The sequence below is a fragment of the Sturnira hondurensis genome, unplaced genomic scaffold (genome assembly GCF_014824575.4).
Source record: "Sturnira hondurensis isolate 20B ecotype Veracruz unplaced genomic scaffold, ASM1482457v3 Scaffold0008761, whole genome shotgun sequence".
In the NCBI taxonomy this organism is placed as follows: domain Eukaryota; kingdom Metazoa; phylum Chordata; class Mammalia; order Chiroptera; family Phyllostomidae; genus Sturnira; species Sturnira hondurensis.
The window spans coordinates 4,677,726-4,697,879 of NW_028081392.1; the positions used below are offsets into that span (position 1 = coordinate 4,677,726).

The 20,154-nt window shown below is 44.9% G+C and overlaps 2 protein-coding genes across 5 annotated transcripts; one reads left to right on the forward strand and one right to left on the reverse strand.

Moving 5' to 3' along the window:
• Positions 1–678: 678 nt before the first annotated feature.
• Positions 679–14,473, forward strand: VDAC2 (voltage dependent anion channel 2). 2 transcript variants are annotated; one of them, XM_037055989.1, is made up of 10 exons: positions 679–780; positions 1,188–1,242; positions 2,384–2,452; positions 3,277–3,326; positions 6,990–7,142; positions 7,236–7,288; positions 8,011–8,238; positions 9,099–9,249; positions 12,334–12,391; positions 13,721–14,473. In XM_037055989.1, the coding sequence occupies exons 2-10, from the start codon at positions 1,212–1,214 to the stop codon at positions 13,810–13,812; spliced, it is 885 nt and encodes a 294-aa protein (XP_036911884.1). In that variant the 5' UTR covers positions 679–780; positions 1,188–1,211; the 3' UTR covers positions 13,813–14,473. The 2 variants fall into 2 exon arrangements, with proteins under 2 accessions (XP_036911884.1, XP_036911883.1); XM_037055988.1 differs by lacking the exon at positions 679–780 and adding an exon at positions 852–980.
• Positions 14,474–16,338: 1,865 nt separating this feature from the next.
• Positions 16,339–19,359, reverse strand: COMTD1 (catechol-O-methyltransferase domain containing 1). Of its 3 annotated transcripts, none has more exons than XM_037055991.1 (7): positions 19,084–19,355; positions 18,801–18,928; positions 18,455–18,560; positions 18,248–18,366; positions 18,099–18,153; positions 17,696–17,811; positions 16,339–17,497 (listed from the first exon to the last, which is right to left on the reverse strand). In XM_037055991.1, the coding sequence occupies exons 1-7, from the start codon at positions 19,304–19,306 to the stop codon at positions 17,345–17,347; spliced, it is 900 nt and encodes a 299-aa protein (XP_036911886.1). In that variant the 5' UTR covers positions 19,307–19,355; the 3' UTR covers positions 16,339–17,344. The 3 variants fall into 3 exon arrangements, with proteins under 3 accessions (XP_036911886.1, XP_036911885.1, XP_036911887.1); XM_037055990.1 differs by having other exon boundaries at positions 16,341–17,497; positions 17,696–17,829; positions 19,084–19,351; XM_037055992.1 differs by lacking the exon at positions 17,696–17,811 and having other exon boundaries at positions 17,244–17,497; positions 19,084–19,359.
• Between the last annotated feature and the right edge of the window lie 795 nt (positions 19,360–20,154).

Consider the following 20,154-nt stretch of genomic DNA (forward strand, 5'->3'; position numbering starts at 1 on the left):
TCTGCACACCCGAGCTTGAGTGCAGTGTTCTCATGCCTGGTCAGCATGATCCCCAAATTTCGTAGCAGGCATGCCTCCGGTTTTGTCGGTGTGTAAAGCAGTCCCATCGCAAAACCGAGTAGACGGCAGAAGAGGAACCCTGAAGCGGGAACTAGAAAAAGGGGCGGGGAACCCGGAGACGTGCTCAGTTCGCTCAGGGAGGGGCAGTCGGAGAGATCCTCTTAGGCGGAGTCCCGCCCAGCAGGGAAATTACACCGCCTCAGGAGGCGGGTGGAGAAAGAGGGAGCGAGGGGCTAAAGGTGGTACTGTCGTGCCCTTTCGTTTCTCCCATGATCTGAAGAGAGAGACCGTGTTTCAGAAGGGCACGTTGCACTTGCTCACGGCAGATGGGATAGCGCTCAGCTGACCCTTTGCTGACGCCCCAACCAGCAACTGTCTGCAGGGTTTGAGAACCACAGTTCCGAAAACGAGTTAGAGAGATGTACGTGACCCTCGGGGCGTGCGGCACAGGCGAGTCGCGCGGAAACCCACGCGGACTCGCCCCTGGCGCCCCGCCCCGTCCGTGACGAGCGTGCGCGGGGCCTCTGCCCCATCCCCCGCCCGCGCGGCACCCACCGCGTTACAGCCGCCGTTCCCCGCCCCCGCGCTTCGGGGGCTGGCCTCGTCACTGCCTGACCGGAGGACCTGCAGCTTCTACTTTTGCTGGTCCCCTCTGACCGACTGAGGCAGCCCACTCAGGGAGCGGGGGTGTCATTGGTCCCCGTGGCCGTTCCGGAGCAGGTTGGAGTGGGCAACAGGAGACGCTCCGGGGACAGGCGCCGTGGAGAGCCCGGGCAACAGAGGCGGGGTCCGGGAGGGGGAAGTCAGGGTTGCGGCGGGCGGATCGGTGTCTCCTTCACTTCGCCCTCCAGTCGCGGCAGCCGCAGCCCAACCCCGAGCGTGCCGAACGGCGGCGACGGCCCCCCTCTGGAGACATCTAGGTACCGCCGCGCCCGTCTTACCGCCACCTAGGGGGCCTAGACCCCGGCGGTCAAGGAGAAGGCCTGAGCGGGACCCGGGGTCGGCTCTGGTTCCCTAAGATGGCCGCGCTGTCCCGCGGCCCCTAGTCCCTCTCTGTCTGAAAACCTCTTTTGGCTTCTTAATTCCCTTCTTATTCATGCTGACCGCACTTCTTGTCCTCCCCGCAGATCACCTTTTCCCGCAGCCTCGCCATGGCAACCTACGGACAGACCTGCGCGCGGCGTAAGTAGAGTAGGGATCTCTGCGGGATGGGGCGGTGGTGTCCCAGGAGTCTAAGCCTTTCCACCAGATAACTGCAGCTACTTCTTACCGCAACCCCCCCGCCCCATCCCTCCACGGACTTGGAAATTCGCCCTTTTCGGTAGTCACTGCACCCGTCTTGATTCCCTGGCTCTGCGGAAGAGGGGTTGGGCTGCTGGATTTTGGAAAAAGGGACTAGACCAGGGGATTTGGTCTGTGGCTGCATTCACCTTCCACTTTTGGACGTACTTTTGACGAACTCAAAAAGCAGAAAGTTATTAGTAGTTGGATTCGGTTTTTGGACGATTGGGTCAGTCACTTTCTAGAGGAAGTAATAACTCCCCGGTGGGAGAGCAAGGTCATTCATTACACGTGCTCTTAAGGGCGTGGACTCACTTTGTAGAATGAATGAGCTGGTGTTACAAACTCAAGTTTGCTTGCCCTTAACCCGCATAGCGTTGACCGAGGACTGCAGTATCATATTAGTATGTTTAAAGTGCCATTTGATATTTATTTGATGTAGACACTTGAGTGGGACATAGATGGTCATTAAGTTCCAGTTTTTAAATTCTCAAAGTGTTACGTATCTTTCGCTTCCCACTTCACAACGTTAGTTTTGACCGCAGTGAGGATATTAAGGGATATTAGGGGAGAGGACCTTGTTTTAGGTTTTGATTTTGTCATTTGGTTAAATCAGCCCATTCCAGTGAATTGTGGCTGATACATCTATAAGGATAGGTGTCTATGTGTATGTGTTTGATTCTTTGTTCTAGGCCGGTCTGAGGGGGTGAGGGAACAGAAGTCTGTTTTTCTATTTTGAAAGGCATTTCCTGACTTAGTATGGTAACATGCTGGAGTTACCCATTTAAAAATAAGTCTTTGTTGGGGATCTCTCTTTCATGGATCCTTACAGTACAGTTTTATTGTTACTTTTGGAGGAATAAAAAATACATCACACATTGGAGTGCTTGAATTTATCTGTTTTTCTTTTTATTTTATTTATTCCTTTTTTATTTGGACTGCTTGCATTTAAAGATAGCAAAGATAGCAGTGGTCATCATCTAGTCTTGGGGCAGACAGTGGAGAACAGGAACATTAACGTTGGAATGTTTCCTCCCACCAGCAATGTGTATCCCTCCATCGTATGCTGACCTTGGCAAAGCTGCCAGAGATATTTTCAACAAAGGATTTGGTAAGAACTTATTTAAAAAAAATTTTAGATCAGAAGTGAAAATATGTCTTTGGATTGCTTAGTGGAATTATTAATTTGTTTAAATGTTAAATATCTTGCTGCATTAATTCTTCTGTTAGATACATTTTAGATAAGATTTCTGTTATAATTCTGTAACAGTCCATGTCACTCTCTGTCCCAGTTTCTTCCAATATTTTCAAACTATACTTCAAGGATTTTGCCTTTAAAAAAAATCTGTGCTTTCATTTCCTTCAGATGTAGCTTAGGCCTTGGTTGACTAGGATTATTATTGTTACTGTTATTATGTTTTATTGTTTTTACTTTTGTGGAGGTGACCCCTATCAGATTTGGGCTTTCTCCAGTGAATTTGGGCTTTTAAAGATTTCAGTCCATGCACACACACAACCCTCCCCATTTTCTATTTTAGATTATTCTCTCAGTTATTTAGATTATTAATCCCAAAGGGAGAGAACTCCTTTGGGGTAAATATTCCGAATGTCTGTCATAAACTGTTGGCCATTCTGAGATTTAAGTTGAATTAATTCTCTACTTTTAGGTTTGAAAGTGGTTTGGAAGTTATTTTGTTTTGTTTTTTGTTCAGGGTGACACACCAAAACACTAGGCAGAGCTGCAGGATTGATTTGTCCTTTATGTGTCAAGTGAACATAGAATAATTTAAAAATTTTCCTCAAGTATTGTGTTTCAACATTTTTATCTCCTTGAGCAACGTGTGAATTCTTGGCTTTTTAAAAAAATGTATAGTCAACTGTTGGTATGCATTTTTTTGTATAAAAGAGTCATTTTGTTACAATTTGCTTTCTAAGGTTTTGGGTTGGTGAAACTGGACGTGAAAACAAAGTCATGCAGTGGCGTGGTGAGTGTTAAATGTCTAATAAGTTCTGATGAATCTTCTATAATTGTGTACCTAGAAGTGTTCAAAACAAAAATGTCAACCCATTTTACTGTAAAGCAAAAACAGAAGTCAATTTTAAGGGATTTGCCTGTAACTTGGATTTATTTTGGCTTTGGTCTTTTTTTCATATGGTCTTTTCCTTATTACCGTGGATGCACAAGGAGCTCAGTAAAGACTGAGTGTGGGACTCAGTAAGATTACTTGAAGGCAGGAAACCTGTTATACTTTTTCATAACCCTTTTTTAAAAAACATGCTTTACTTTTTGATTCTTTTACCAAATCCTATTCCTAGATTTGTAATACTTTTAAAACAATTATTTTTATTTTTATTTTTAGAGAGAGGGGAAGGGAGAGAGAGTGGGAGAGAAACATCTATGTGTGGTTGCCTTTGGTATGCCCCCAACTGGGGACCTGGCCTGCAACCCAGGCATATGTCCTGACTGGGAATTGAACTGGTGACTCGGCTTTGCATTCTGGCGTTCAGTCTGCTGAACCACACCAGCCAGGTCATAACCCTTTCTTTCAGTGCTTGTTAAAAGCATTAAGAATTCCGGGCGTAAAAGTATTCAGTAACTTCTTTTTTAAATCCTCACCCAAGGACATGTTTATTGATTTTAGGTAGAGAGGAAGGAGGAAGGGAGAGGGAGGAGGGAGAGAGAAAGAGAAGGAGGGAACCGGTAGATGTGAGAAACATGGGTTGGTTACCTCCTATACGTGCCCTGAGTGACCGAACCTGCAGCCCTTTGGTGCATGGGATGATGCTTCAGCTCAGCTGATACTGAGCCACCTGTCCAGGGCTAACATTCAGTAACTCTTAATTGGAGTGTACTATTTATATAATGGCGGTATTCTAACAGCCCTCCTTGGGGAAGATTTCCGTACATATTTTGTGAATTTAGAGAATCTTGATTTGAGTATTTTAAAAGAGCTTAGTGTTTTTGGTATTTGATGTTTTGATTCTGCTTATCAAACTTCCCTCAAAGGGAGTAAAGTAAAATTTAATTGTTTGATTTTCTTTTTCTCCCTCTAAAATTTTTGTTTTGAGATTGTTTGGGGGATGGGTATAGTGTGTACATGTTGAATATTTTTGGTCATTTTGATAAATTCTTGTGTGGCTCTTAATTCCCTTAGTACATGAAACTTATTATTAAAATTTTGTTGTATTTTAATGCCTAGACTTGGGTTTCTGGGTTTTTATATTTGTCAGGTATGTCATTTGGTTTCTTTAATCTGAAAAGAAGCCTGAATATGCAGTGTGGTTGGGTGGCTCATTTATTGTAACAGGTTTCAGAGGCAGCATCTTAAGGTTTGTTTTATTTACTTACTTGTTTTTAAAGATTTTATTTACTTTTAGAGAGAGGGGGAGGGAGGGAGAGAAGAAGGGAAACAGCACTGTATGAAAGATACATCGATCAGTTGCCTCTCCCACACCCCTAACTGGATACCTGGCCAGTCCCAGGCATGTGCCCTGACGGGGAATCAAACCAGCGACAATTTAAGTGGGGGAACGATATAGAAAAGTATATTAGTATTAGATAGTTTGATATGTCAAAGTCTTTGTTGGAAAGGAAGGGCTTATTGTGGACATGGTTAAGGAAAGTTTCATGAATTAAGGTTTAAGATCATGAAGAATGTCTAGGAGCTGGATTATATAGAGTATGTTTTTGTTTCTATTTAATGTATATAGCTCAACAAGTGTAGTACTGATCTTGTAATATGTACCTGGCCCTAGATAAATTCCACTAAGGGCTGGTTTTGTTTTCTCACCTGAGCTGCAGAGGTGTTCAGGCCGCCCCGGAAGATAGAAGCCTGGATGTCTGGTGACGAAGTGAAGGGTCTAAGCTCCACCGGTGGTGTCATCTGGCCCCGTTTTGGCCCACAGTGTGGTCTTGGTTTTGTGTCTTGAGGACTCGTTGGCATGTACATAGGCTAGCTCTTAACCTATGGATTGATGGATGGTAGTGGGTGGGACCTTAGGAACCATGAATCACTGTCACTCGGGAATAAAAATAACTAGCTACCTGTGTACATTCCTCATTCCAAGTGTCTGCTAGAAGAACATGCTCCGTATAGTTTTAACTGTGCTTTCCTCTTGTGTATGTAGAGCACATGAACATGTGGAAAGCCTTCACAGTGTCCGTCCAGTTTAATCCTCTAGAGTTAGATTTTGTTGTTATGATTGAGGAAACTGAGTTCCACAAAAGTTAAGAGTTTCTTCCTTAGTGTTACTCATTTAGTAAATGACAAGTGGATGTCAGGACTGCTAATTTTACATCCAGTGTTTTTTCCTAACCTAATACCAATGTTTTTAGTATGGACTTTGAGTACCACGCTTTGACTTGAAATTCCTGTTAATGCAAACATTTAATTTCAGGTGATTGTGTACCAGACCTAAGGCTTTTGAGTCTTGTTTCACTGCAGAGCAATAGTTACGCAAATGTTCTATTTTCTAAGTGAAGGGAGATTGGCCTTTTCTGTTACTAGTTCAGTTTTTGATATTTCCTCACTTTTGCAGGTATCACGATTTCAGGTAGAAATTCTCTTAGTTCAGATAAGCTGTCTGTAGACTTGGCTTTCCAGTGGCCAAAGCATATAAGCATCTAATTCACAGATTGTGAATTAGAATCCTCAGAAGGCTTTTTAATATTTTATCTTGGAAGATTTCAATTGCCTGCCTATATACTGAGCTCTGAAAGATTATTAGATTTCCGGATTATCTGTAGCAGAACTTAAATTTCAGATAAGTCCCCCTTAACATTATGCTTTCTGTAGTTGGTGTGCAATTATGGATTTGTAGGTTCTTTATGTTTCCTGCAAACATAAGATTATATATTATACTTAAAATTATTCCTATATATAGATTATTTTTCTACTGATATTTGTTAGACATACTGTAGTTTATATTATGCATGATAAACCAGTTGTAGAGTAAATCTCCCATAATTCCTTTCCCCTACTCCCCCCCCCCTTTTTTAAATGAGATTGTGGGAGATGGTTGGAAAGGCATGGAACCTGGTGAAGAACCTTTTTATCTTACAGAAACAGAATGTTGGGACTACCTAAGAATTTAGAAAAGCAATCGTTTTCTCCTGGCACGAATTCCTATAGTGGAATACCTTCCCTTTAAGGACTTTCAGGAAACATTTCATAATAAATAGAGTATGTGTTGTTATAAACTTTGATTGTAATGATCTTATGTGATAACCATAGTGACTTATTTAGTGTTTTATTCAATATCAGATACACTGATGGACTGGATGCAGAGCCAAACATTCACTCCTTCCCTACCTCCCGGTGGTTTTTGAATCCCAAATATATCACCTCATAAGTTCCCTTGAAAGGTGTACAATTTGTTATTCACTTGAGAATTAGATACAGATTAACTTGTGATTAGTTGGAAATGTCAGCCGTAAGGTGGCAGTTAATAATTTATGGGCTAATTTTTCACTCTATATACTGAGTAGTAGAGGGTAGGAATATTCAGCAAGCTAAAGAAAAAGAGGATTAAGTGATGTTAACTTAGTGTTTCAGTGGGTTGTGTGGGGGGTGTGTGTGTGTGTGTGTATAAGTTAGAGTCCTAAGTGTTTGTGAGAAAGTTCATGAAATTACTTATTGTCTTAATAGGAATTCTCAACATCTGGTTCATCTAATACAGACACTGGTAAAGTTACTGGGACCTTGGAGACCAAATATAAATGGTGTGAGTATGGTCTGACTTTCACAGAGAAATGGAACACTGATAACACTCTGGGAACGGAAATCGCGATCGAAGACCAGGTAGCATTTTGAAAATTTGCTTTAGTATTAATTACTTTAGTTTTGTATTTCAAAAAGGAAATAAAGCTGAAAACATTCTTTTTCTCTCGACAGATTTGTCAGGGTTTGAAACTAACATTTGATACCACGTTTTCACCAAACACTGGGTAAGCACGGACATTTGTATCTGCTTTAAATTAAAGGCGTTTGTCTTCTGAATATGTAGGAAAGCATGCTTATTTATATACTTACTTATTTATACTTATTTTCCTTGTTATTGAATGTATTGGGGTGACACTGGTTAACAAACTGTACAGGTTTCAGGTGCACAGTTCCACAGCACATCATCTGTGCACTGTGTTGTATGCTCACCCCCCAAAGGAAAGATGCATCTTGACTGTTCCACAGCTCACCCAGATGCCTCGTGGCAAACCTCTGTTTGTGCCTTTGAAGTGTGAACACTCTGGTTGCTGTTCGTTATTGGCTTGCCTTCGGGTATTTGCCTGTCTTCATGGCGGCACTAACTTGGGTAATTAACATGTTTCCAATACGCGTTTCTGACAGGCTGCCTGCTATGCAAAGCAGCCTTCCTGTGGCAGCCTAGTTACCCCACGTGCCCTTGTCTTTTAGTTCGGGAGAAGTACATACTTCAGAAACTAAGTAAATATATGCATAAATATAAATATATGTTTGTTTTTCACCTCTTGAGACTGGTACTTTTAAAAAATTATTATTATTGATTTTTTATTGTATTATTACCATTTATCCGCATCTGCTACTTTTTACTCTAGCTATACTGCAGTTTAAGTCTGTTGCGTGCCCTCTGTGCAGAAGTTATGTAAATCTTTCCCACTCACATCAGTTGTAAGTCGGTTTGTTCTTTTTCCAGAAAGAAAAGTGGTAAAATCAAGTCTTCTTACAAGAGAGAATGTATAAACCTTGGTTGCGATGTTGACTTTGATTTTGCTGGACCTGCAATCCATGGCTCAGCTGTCTTTGGTTACGAGGGCTGGCTTGCTGGATACCAGATGACCTTTGACAGTGCCAAATCAAAGCTGACGAGGAATAACTTTGCAGTGGGCTACAGGACCGGGGACTTCCAGCTACACACTAATGTGTGAGTGTTTCCTTTGTGGCCTGTTACGATGGAGGACCTCGGGGTGATACTGATGTCTCCTGTCATTTCTTAACGTAGGTTAAACCTAAAGGATTTCTCGTAACAGAAAAAGATCATCCTTGAGCATTTCTATGGTGCCTATCAAAAGTGAATAGTTAAAAATGTTAGTCTGACTTTGGGTACTGAGAGAATAAGTGTTCATTTCATAAGAGGCTTGGTGTGCTTTGTATTTTTAGAATAGGCTCAGACATTGTCAGATTCTTACCAGTGTATGTATTTGACTTACTGGTTTATTGTGTTTGAGGTCCTGGTTTGAAAGGATTTCCTAAAATATATGATGTTTTTAACCCAAAATGTGTATGTCAAAAGGACTGAAAAAGAATTTTTCCTCTTATAAAAGAAAAATGCATTGGTAAATAATAGAAGAGCAAGGAAAAAAATCAAAACTTTTGATTTTATACACCTACCACATAGGTGTATAATCTTTGTTAATTGTTAATGTTTTGGTGTTTTACCTTTTTATATATGTATATACATAAAATACACACTGAAAAGGCTGTTTTATAAAACCCTTTTCTCCCTTCATACAGTTTGATCATTTTCCTGTAGTGTTATGTGTTCATTCTACAACATGATTGTTAGTGGCTCATAATTCCACTGGATGGTTGTAGCGTGGTTTCACCAGTCCTTGTTTTTGGACGGACAATGGTTGGGAAAAGACCTTTTAAAATGAGAATTTTCAGTGGAACATTAGAGACCCATGTGAGCAGTAGCTTTCAGTTAAATGTGATGCTACTACAGTGTCAGTCTAGTGCCTTAGACGTATTACATGCTCTCTTCTTGATTTATTTAAAATGTAGCAATGATGGGACAGAATTTGGAGGCTCAATTTATCAGAAAGTGTGTGAAGATCTTGACACTTCAGTAAACCTTGCTTGGACATCAGGAACCAACTGCACTCGCTTTGGCATTGCTGCTAAGTATCAGTTGGACCCCACTGCTTCCATTTCCGTGAGTACTACCGTGGGCTTAGAATAAAAGGGGTTTTGGGTTGTGGTAATTACTCTTTGGGTACATTATGTTGAGAATGTGAACTGTAGTTCATACTATCCCTGGTTTATACATAGATTGGGTTAGAATTCTGAATACTGCTTTTTTAAAAAATGGAGACAGTGTTAGAAGTTTGGTATCCAGGCCATAGGATTTTAGCCCCAAGAGTGTGTAGATAGTAACTCTGAGCTCTAAGCCTGTCTAAGCTTAAGGAAGACAGTGATTTGGGTCCTGGGCAGTTCTCATTCCTGCTGAGGAGTAAGTATTTCAGCTGATACTTGACTTTGTATTATTATTATTATTATTTTTAAGATTTTATTTATTTATCTTTAGAGGGGAAAAGAAGGAGAGAAATAATCAATGTATAGTTGCCTCTTGTGTGTCCCCTGCTGGGAACTGGCCTGCAACCCAGGCATGTGCCCTGATTGGGAATCGAACCACGATCGTGTGGTCTGCAGGCCCGCGCTCAATCCACTGAGCTACACCAGCTAGGGCTTGACTTTGTGTTTTTATGGCTTATAAAATATCTTCAGATTTGAGCTCAGTGCTCACTGGTATATGTGCCATTTTGCAGTTGGAGAAACCAAAAACTTGGAGAAAGGACTTACACCACTACTAAGGAGGCAGGGAAGGTAGGGAGGAGTAGAGCCAGTCCTGCACTGTGTGCCTTTTGATTTCCTTCCTGTCTAGGGTGAGCAGCTAGCTCACGGCTCATCTTGTTTTGCCTGGGCCTGTTCTAGCTTTAGCCTTGGAAGTCTTGCATCCCAGGGAACACCCCTGCCAGGTTAGCTGGGGGGGATGGCCACCCTGTCCTTAGGCTCTTTCTCCCTTCAGTCATAGTGGGTTGGGGTAGGAAGGAGTGTGTGGTATCTCAGGGTGTAGAGGGGCTGGCTCCAGTTTCAGGCAGATCAGAAGTTTTAGCTCCTATTTTTGTTTTAACTTACCAGAGTTGTAATGAGAGAATGAGAAGCACCCAGAATGCTTTTCCCACAGTGATTCATTTATTTTTCCCTTCTTTGTTTCTAATCGCACCAAAGCAATAAAAACCTCAGGATTCACCCCACTACATTGTTACTCTCTTCCAGTGGATGTTTATGGCGCCATCCTAGATTTAAAGCCAGTAGGAGATGCAGCTCTTATATTCTAAAATGAGAAGGGAACTTGGGACCTGTGTGTCATTGAGTGATTCCTGGGGATTATTTGGATATCTGTCTATCATTTCCCACCTAAGAGGTGCTGCTGATGCCTGATTCGGGCATTACCTGAAGCATTGCTTAATGCCGCATCACAGTTTGATGCTTTACCTCTACAGTAGTAGGAACTTGTGTTTTCCTGAGGCTCTTAGATTTGTTGGGCACAAGGTGGTCACTGGTGGTGCATTTCTTTCTGAGACAAATAACTCACATGGTCATTGGTGACTCATGAAGGCTTGGCTGTGGTGCCAACTGAATATAAGTGCAGTTTATGTAACTTTTGCCTGTATAGTTACATCATTTCTTTCTCTGGATTGGGCTCTTTTGATGTTACACTTTGTATAAGAGTGTAGACATCAGCCCTGGCTGGTGTAGCTCAGTGAATTGATCATAGACCTGTGAACCAAACAACTGTGGTTAGATTCCCAGTCAGGGCACATGCCTGGGTTGCAGGCCAGTTCCCAGCGGGGGACTCACAAGAGGCAACCATACATTGATGTTTCCCTCTCTCCTTTCTTTCCTCTCTAAAGGTAAATACATATAATCTTAAAAAAAAGTGTAGACATCAGGTGCTTTCCAAATCTGTTTTGAAGTCAAAGGCCGTTTTGTTACCTTTTTACCGTAGCAGTACTCAGAATGCTGAGGCGTGAAGAGCAGCCTAGGCCCTGGAGATGGCATAATGTTAGTAGTGGGACAGAATGGAGCTGCTCCTTACTGTGTCCTTTTCTCCTTTCTGCCCCTGAAGGTCTGTGACTAAATTCTAAAAGAGTAGAATTGTGCAAGGTAATGGATTGGTAATGATGCTCCACTGGAATGTCTTCTCAAGCATAGTCTGGTTGTATACAGCCAAAACCCAGAGGCATGAATGGGAGAGAAGGGATTTAGTCTTATTTTTAGAGGAAGTACTTGCCATTTGGAAATTTTGAACATTGATGGTTTTGATTATTTAGAACGACCCCTGAAAGTAGTATGTGTCCCAGTCATGAATTTAAACTTCACATCGCACACTTTGAGGCTGCATATGTCAGTCATATAGCTAGTGAGCCCGGTGGATTTCCATTAGCTGCATTTTGGTGTGTTTTTGTTGTTCTTTATCAGACTCAACGTGGGTGATTTCTTATGAGAGTGCTTAGGCTCTCGTGCTATGTGGACTACATGGGGGTCTTATAGGCACATTCCAGTAGATGTCATGAGTATTTTGTCGTGCTGACAATTTGATTTTGAGTTTTAATGGACAAGAATTAAGTCCTGGCTGGGTAGCTCTGACAGTTTGTTAGAGCATCGTCCTGATGCCAGGATTGTAGGTTTGATCCCCGGTCAGGGCACATGCGAGAATCAACCACTGAATGCCTAAATAAGTGGAACAACAAATCACTATTTCTCTCCCTCTCTTTCCCTCCTTCCCTCTCTAAAATCAGCCAATTAAAAAAAAAGAATTAAGTGGCACCTGGTTTTTGTTTGGCTTAATAACAATATTACATTTTTATTGTGTGAATAAAAAGGCTGAACACTTTATAATTGCATGATAGGGAAACATGTAGGGGCTTTGTCTCCTTTCAAAAATTTTCCTTAATAAGCCCTGGCTGGTGTAGCTCAGTGGATTGAGTGCGGGCCTGTGAACCATGAGATCGCGGTTCGATTCCCAGTCAGGGCACATGCCTGGGTTGCAGGCCAGTTCCCGGCAGGGGCCAGTTCCCAGCAAGGAATGCACGAGAAGTAACCATACATTGATGTTTCTCTTCCTCTCTCCTTCCCTTCCCTTCTAAAGATAAATAAATAAATATTTTTTAAAAAGTGGTGATAACTACTAAAAAAAAAATTTTTCCTTAATAGTTTTTGTATTTCGTTTTAGGCAAAAGTCAACAACTCTAGTTTAATTGGAGTGGGCTACACTCAGACTCTGAGGCCTGGTAAGTATTCTTGATAAAGTAGGATTTTTTTTAATAGTGTTTTAAAAATTAGTTTTCTTGTTTTGCAAACCTTTTAAGCATACAGAATTGATGAACAATGAACAGTTCTGCTGACTGATGAAGCAAGTACAATGAACACATGTTTACTTTTGACCAGAATTTTATATATATATATATTTTCTCCTTTTTTATTTGCTGAGCTGTTTGGAAGTTGCAGCTGTTGTGACACTTCCCCAAATGCTTACGCATGTCTCTCCTGAGAACAGTCTCCTGTTCTGTGCAGCTCAGTGCCATCCTCACCCCTAAGGACGTGGACAGTGAGGCCGTGGTGTTTAGTATTCATTCTCTGTTCGGTTTCCTCACTAGTCCCTGAAATGTCTTACAGTAATTTTTACTTCTTCAGAGTTTACTCATTGCTTTGTTTTGGGGGTGTCTGTAATCTCATTTACTTAACATTATTTTGAGCCTTGTGAGCCTTGCTGTGTTTTCTAGAGCAGTACTTATTAGACTTCAGTGTGTGCCTGAATCACCTGGGAAATCTTACTAAATGCAAATTGTTTTTCTAGGTCTGGGATGAGGAATTTTCTCTTCCCAACAAGCTCTTAGGTGATGCCAGTGTTTCTGGTGTTTGAACCACCATTTGGATGGTAAGGTTCCAAGGCATTTGGAACTTTGCCGCCTCTGAATAGAGATTTTCGCCCAGACTTTTTTTTGACCATTTTGAAACCTAAAGAAAAGAATGGTACCATGAACATCTGTATGCCCTTCCTCACATTCACCAATTATAACACCAAATTTATTTTACCTTTTTATGTCTGCATATATAATCCTTTGTTTTCACGTGCCATGATGAATTATTTAAATGTAAGTTTTACAGACATGTGAACACATCTGCCTTAGCATGGATATGCTAAGAGTAAGACATTTTTCTTTATAAGTACAGTAAACATTGTCACAGCTAGGAAAATACACATTGATAATGCCTAGTATGTACTGTAATGTGTTCAGATTTCCCCACTTGTCCCAAAAGTGTTTCAGTTTTTCCTTTCCAGAATTTAGTTATGATTGTCTTTTAGTCTGATAGTTTGTTGAACACTATTGTATTTTCTAGAGCTCTTTCAACTTTATTTCCATTTTTGTGCTGTTACTTGATGCGAACAGAATTCTCTCTGGTATCTCAGATACTCCCAAGTGCCCTCTAGTGGCTGGCACCAGTAGGTCACCCGACAGACAAGAACAGTGACAGGCGAGCTCTGGAGTTACTAAAGAAGACTGCAGAGCCCGACGTGGTGTTTCATGCACATCATGGTTGTCTGCTTTCATTTACAGGTGTGAAGCTCACACTGTCTGCGCTGGTAGACGGGAAGAGTATCAATGCTGGAGGCCACAAACTTGGGCTTGCCCTGGAGTTGGAGGCTTAATCCAGCTGAAAGAAACCTCTGGGAATGGATATCAGAAGATTTGGCCTTAATATATTTCCAGTGTGACCAGCAGGCTTTTTTCCCTCCAAGAAGGTGATCAAAACAAAGGATGAGCTAAACAAGAGCTGTGTTTTAAATATTTACAGTTACTTGTTAGCTGGTTTCTAGTTGAATTGGTTGTCTGTCTAGTTACCAGGGCTGCTGTCATGCAGCCTCCTATACATTATTTAAATGTATTTAACTGTTCAATGAGCTACCCACCAATAATGAAATAGACCTTTATGAAAACTGTGCAGTCGTGTGCATGTTTGTGTTTGTGTTCCTTTTCACATTGAGCGCTGCCATTGAATGAAACGGATCAGTGGATTTAAGATCAGGTTAAAATTTCTTTTGTTAAATAGCAACCATTAGAATCACTTTTGGTATCCTAAAACATGACAAATTATGAATAAAACAACTATACATAATTAATGATTCCAAGTATTTGCAGAATTAAAAATTTGCTAGCTGGGGTCAAATCTCTCTGGATATCTAGCTAATAATTTTTTTCCAGTGAGCATTTTGCTTTTTACCAAAACCTGTGCCACACACTCCTCTGTGTTCTTAGAGTAATTTTGTGAGCCTTTTAGACTACAATAAAATAAGAGGATATATGGCTTTACATCTTCAGCTTGTAAGTTTGTGCAGAATTAACGTTGGGTCACTTAACCCCAGGAAGGGTTGGAGAGTACCTGAAGGATGGTGCTGAAAACCTAGGTGCACATGCCAGAGCCCTGCGAGCGGGGGCTGTGGAGAATGAACAAGTTAGGTGGGATGAGACCGGGTGTGGGGAAGTGAAATGGGGGCGTGGATAGTACTGCATCCAGAGGGACTGAGAGGGGAGCATTTGGGCCCAGTGAGAGGTGGTTAGTCATTGTCCTGACTGAAGAGCTTGGCCTGAGTTTGGGACCAGAGGCAATGCCTCCAGTCTCTAGCCATTGGCCTTCATCTGGACTTGGGCTGATGGGTAGAAATTAACAGGTAATTTTGGTTGGAAAAGTAGGAAAGAACAAGCTTCTTTGATGGGAGAATCAGTTTGAAGGATGGGAACAGAGATTAGAGGAGAGGGAGATTTGTTCAGCAAATTCATAATACAGGCCTGAAGTACATTTTGAAGCCTGATGGAGAACAGATTAAAATGCAGTACTATGAGACTCATTACCCAGAGAGTGATACCTTGTTGAAAATTTCCTGGTCAAGAAGAATGTGATGAGAAATCAGAAGCCTAAGTAAGCTCTCCACACAGGTGCCCTGGGGGGCACAGAGACTCCTAGTCTCACTTTTTGTCCTGAGGGACTGGCTGGAATGGTCCTTGTGACTCAGACACACATGACTTAATGACAGAAAGTGGAATTGGAACTGATTTGAGTCAGGACCTATTGCTAGGTAGGAAGAAAAAGGAAAAGATGCCTGTGAAAGCACTTCCCGTGCATTGGGTGTACATAATTATGAAGTAACCCAAAAACTGCTGGTGGTGCTCAGGTGGGGGGGTCCTGGTTACTGGGCCTCGGAACAGCTGTAGTCCCCCGGATGGCCTGCTGCCCCTGAGCTAGCTGGTGGCTCATGCTGCGGCAGGAGTACACCTGGTCTAGTACTCAGGCTCTGGACTGGGTTATACGCATATGTGTGAAGTGTGGCACAAATGAGTTAACCGTTGGTCAGTGTCAAGAATGCACGCGGAGAAAATTGTACCTGTCCACCCATACACGTTCTAATGTGCTTTTATGAGTGTGGGAGGGAAGGGTAGGTTTACAGCCAGGTGTCTGAGTGTTGTCTAAAATACTGGGTTGGCCAAAAAGTCCACTTAGTTTTTTCCATAAAAAGACACATTTTTCTTTTCTTTTTTTGTTTTTAAGGATTTTATTTCTAGAGAGGAAGGGAGGAAGAGGAAGAGAAACAATGTGTTGGTTGCCTCTCGTGTTCCCCCAGGTGGGGAACTGGCCTGCAACCCAGGCATGTGCCCTGCCTGGGAATTGAACTGGCAACCCTTTGGCTCGCAGGTCAGTGCTGAAAACACTGAGCTACACCAGCCAGGGCCTAAAAGACATATTTTTCATTTTTACCAATAACTTATTGATTTGAATATTGAGTATACCAGCTATCTCCTGCCATTGGCTTCTAGCGGGTAGAGGCCAGGGTTGCTGCTCAATGTTTTTCAATGCCTACGACAGCCCCACAAGCAAAGAATGACTATATTTGGCCAAAATGTCAGTAGTAACAAGAAACTTTGCAAACCACATTTGACATGTTTGGTAAGTCACAGCATCTCCATGCACTGCACAGATATTTTTTGTGCTTCAGTGTGTTTTTACCTTTCTTGAAATAATAAAGCATAATATGCTAAAAATGTTGCATATTCCATCTTCAATATTAAAATGGCTGTACAAAAATTCTGATTTTTTTAAATGCATGTCACAATCCTAACAAAATTGTTCTGAATGAAGTTAAAGATGACTAAACACCAGGAGAGCCATTGTATGGAGAAAGAATGAAATAAACTTTGGCCAACCCAATACAAGGTCTATCCAGGACCTGCAGGATAACTTACATAAGTTGCCGCCTGTGGATTCATGTGGCTCTGCTTCTAGCAGCCTCCAGGTACACAACCACTAACCAGGTAGTAGCAAAACCTGCTTGTATATTACAGGCTGGTGGCGTTTCTGCCTGAGACATGGACATCTTGGAGGATTTGCAGAGGTTTGAAACAAGAGCACCTGGCTCCCTCTCCACCTCCACTCACAGATGTTGGTGTTGGAAAGTCTAACTTCCCTCTGGAGCACTTGTTAAAAACTGCCATACCAGTTCCTACTTACAGGCTTGTCTGCTTCATGTGTCTGGACAGTGATCCCACCCAGTCCCTCCTCTTCAGGGCTTCAGGGGGTAGACAGGAAGTATACTTAATGTGGACCTTGAGGTCCTCGTGTCTAAAGTGGACTGGTTCACAGAGGTGAGGCCGAGCTAGCAGTTACGAGAAAACATGGTTAAGTGGCTGCTGAATGAACTGGCATTAACTTTACTCCCCCACAAAGCCTGTTGTCAGATCCCAGATACGGCTTCCCCACTCGTCCCAGCTGCACTGAGACTGAACTTCATTCACTTGTGCATCCTAGGAAGAGATGTGGGAGGGAGACCAGGTTGGGCTCTATTCAGCATCTGGCCCTCAGACTGTGGAGTTGGGTTTTCTGTCCAATTGCATGTGGCCAGGCCAATTAAAACTAAATCCTGCCTCCAGCTGGTGGCTCCTGGGGTTGGGCCACAGCCCTGGTGCCAGGTGGCCATCAAGGTTGCCAGGGAGGGGATGAACATGTAACCTTAAGGCTCACTTTTGCTCAAGAAGTTGCCTGTGCTGGGCCTCCCCTCCCTACCCCAATTCAGTGCTGTATGGAAGCTCATAAGATTGTCCAGGACCCACTTTATTTTCAGATTTAAAATTCCCGGTGGATTGCTGGGGTTCCCAGGTCCCCTCCATCGAAACCATCACTAGGGGCCAGTCTTAGATTTTGAAAGCCAAAGTGAGGCCGTCGCCCAGGGGCAAGAGGCTGATGTGGACTCGGGCGTCCCGCAGGATGCGCTCGTTCAGGTTTCGAACGCACTCCGTTTCCAGATCTCCCGGTTTGGGTTGCAACACTTTTCCTCGCCACAGGACCTGTGGAGGAGGGCGGGGCACCATGGGGGTGGGACCTCCAGGAGGACGGGCGTGAGAACTCTGCTTGAATACCTCGAGGGAGGAGCTGACATGAATACTGCTTGGGGCTTTGGGGTGCCAGGGCGGGGCATGGGGAGGAGCCAAGGGGGAGGATTCCCAGCCCGAGAGCATCTTTTCTCCCCTCAGGCTATCCCTTACACTGAGGACAGCAAGGACGCCTCCGGGCCGCAGCAGCCGCAGACACCGCTCGTAGTAGGCGGTGCAGTTCTCCTTGTCGGCATCCACCACGGCCATGTCAAAGGTGCCAGCTTCGCCTGCATCAAGGAGCTCATCTTGCGGGGGAGGGATGGGCAGATGTGGCTGAGTCCGCAGGCCCAGTGGCTGAAAGCCCCTGCCCAGGCCAGTCTAGGTGCTGTGACCACTCAGGGACTCCGGCCTCGAGGACACCAGCCCTGCCACCTTGCCTGTGGCTGCATACCCCGAGGCTGGGCAGTGGGGGGCTGTCATTGCCCCAAGCCCATCCATAGGACCTGGTTACTAGCTTACACCCGATGGCCCCATTTGGGATATGGCGCCAAGGCCCCTTCCACACTGTGCTCACCCAGGGTATCCAGGGCGGGCTTCAACCGAAGGTCGATCTTGTGCTCCTCTTCAGCCTGAGGAAGGAGTGGGGTCAGAACCAGCATGTCCCTTCTCCCAGAGCTGGGAGTGGAGTGGCTGGGTTCCGAGGGCCTGACTAAGGACACTCACCTGCCGCCAAAGGGGCCGACCCAGCTCCGGGGGCCCCGGGTTCACCTCACAGGTCACCACGTGCCCAGTGGGGGGCAGTGCCAGGGCCAACGCTAAGGCTGAGTAGCCTGTGAAAGTGCCTGGGGACAGGGACACGGATAGACTCAGGCCACAGTAGGGAGATGGCTGGTGACTTAGACACCCACTGATCACGGCCATGTGCCCTACCCAGGTCCAGCGCCTTCTTGGCCTTAATGAGTCGCGCCAGGTTGGCCAAAAGCTGGGCCTGCTCACAGGTCATCATTGAATCCCCCTGCGGCTGCTCCAGAGTCAGCTGTGGGTGGGAAGGGAGAAAGTCGCTGCAGCACTGCCATCAAGCCACGCCAGCCCCAAGTTCAGGACCTCCCCCGTGGGCGTGGGCATGGCCCAGAGAAACGCCCTCCCAGGGAACGCCCAGCGCGCCAGGGCTGAAGAGCGCGGAAACCGAGGTCCCTGCCCAACCCAAGGTCATGCAACCACGTGGGGTCCGCATGGCCGGAGCTGGGTTCATGGTCCCGCCCTCGGCCCTGCTGACCAGTCGCAGGCTCCGTAACGCCGGATGCTCCCGCAAGGAGCGGCTCAGCAGATACTGCCACAGGGGGCTGTCCTCGGGGGGCAGCAGGCGCTTCTCTCGCCGAGATTGCCATGGAGGGTGCCATCTCCCTGCCGGGAGGGATACTGAGTCAGGGCCCGGGACTCCCGGGCGCCAAGGGGGAGCTTTAGCCGCCGCCAGCCTCGGGTATTCCGAGGGCTGTGCTCCCACGCCAGCCCTGCCTGCGGGGCCTCTGCGAGGGAGCTGCAGGCTGGTCCCTACTCACCCAGGAAAAGGCCGGTAGCGAAGGCGGCGCCCAGAGCGGCTGATCCCAGGGCCAGCGCCGCGGGCACAGAGAGCCGGGGCATGGGCTGGATCATGGCGTTGGCAGAAGGCAGCGGTGGATAGGTCCCTAGCGCTGGGGCTACCGGGTCTGCACTCGGACCCTCAGGCCTTTCCTGTTCCACCTGGTCCCGGCACTGCCCGCAAGATGCGGTATGGAGCATCATCTGGCGGCCGCATGGCCTTACTGCAAGTCCTGCCGGAGACAGCTGGGTGCCATCTGGTGGCTGCGCATCGGAACTTCGTTCGGTGGGGACCAAGACCTACATCTAGGGTCTGGGGACCTGGGTCAGGGAGAAAAATTTAATGAGCTTCTTTCTCATTACTACCATTTCTGCTGAGACCCCCTGGGACATATGTGGGAGGGTGAGAGGGCCGTCAGTGTAACAGGATAGTACCGACTACAAAGTGATAGAAGTGAAAGTTCCTGAGGGACTGAGAATCAGAGGAGGCCTTTGGGGGAGGTGACCAAGGGTATCAGGTTGAAGGAGTAAAGAAGCTTGTTTGGGCGCACACAGCCAGAGGTTGGCTAGGGAGCCCTGAGGCAGATCAGGTTGAAGGGGCGCTGAGATATCCTTAGTTAAAATCCTGGGTGCCAAACAGACACTACTGTGAGATCTTAGGCTCATTAGTGTCTCAGCCTGTTTCCTTTGCAGGAACAGGGACCACAGTCTTAACTGCAAATAGCACCAGATCCCACAGCTTGGCACAGAGTAGGTGCTTTGTAAATGCCAGCTGCTGTTAAGATTATAGGTTGGAATGATGACATCTTGGGGAGGAAAAAGATTGGAGGGCAGGTGAGATCACTTGCAGAATGTTCTCCAGGGACACTGTCTAGTTAGCACTGGTTGAACACCTACTATGTGCCTGAGGGAGAGGTGGAAGAAACTGTCCTGGCTTGTATTCTTAGTGAAGCTGTGTTTGGAAAGCACAGGACACACAAGAACCTGTGAGCAACCCCAGCTTCACAATTTCGTCTTCTGTAAAATGGGTTAATAGTCCCCACCACCCAGGG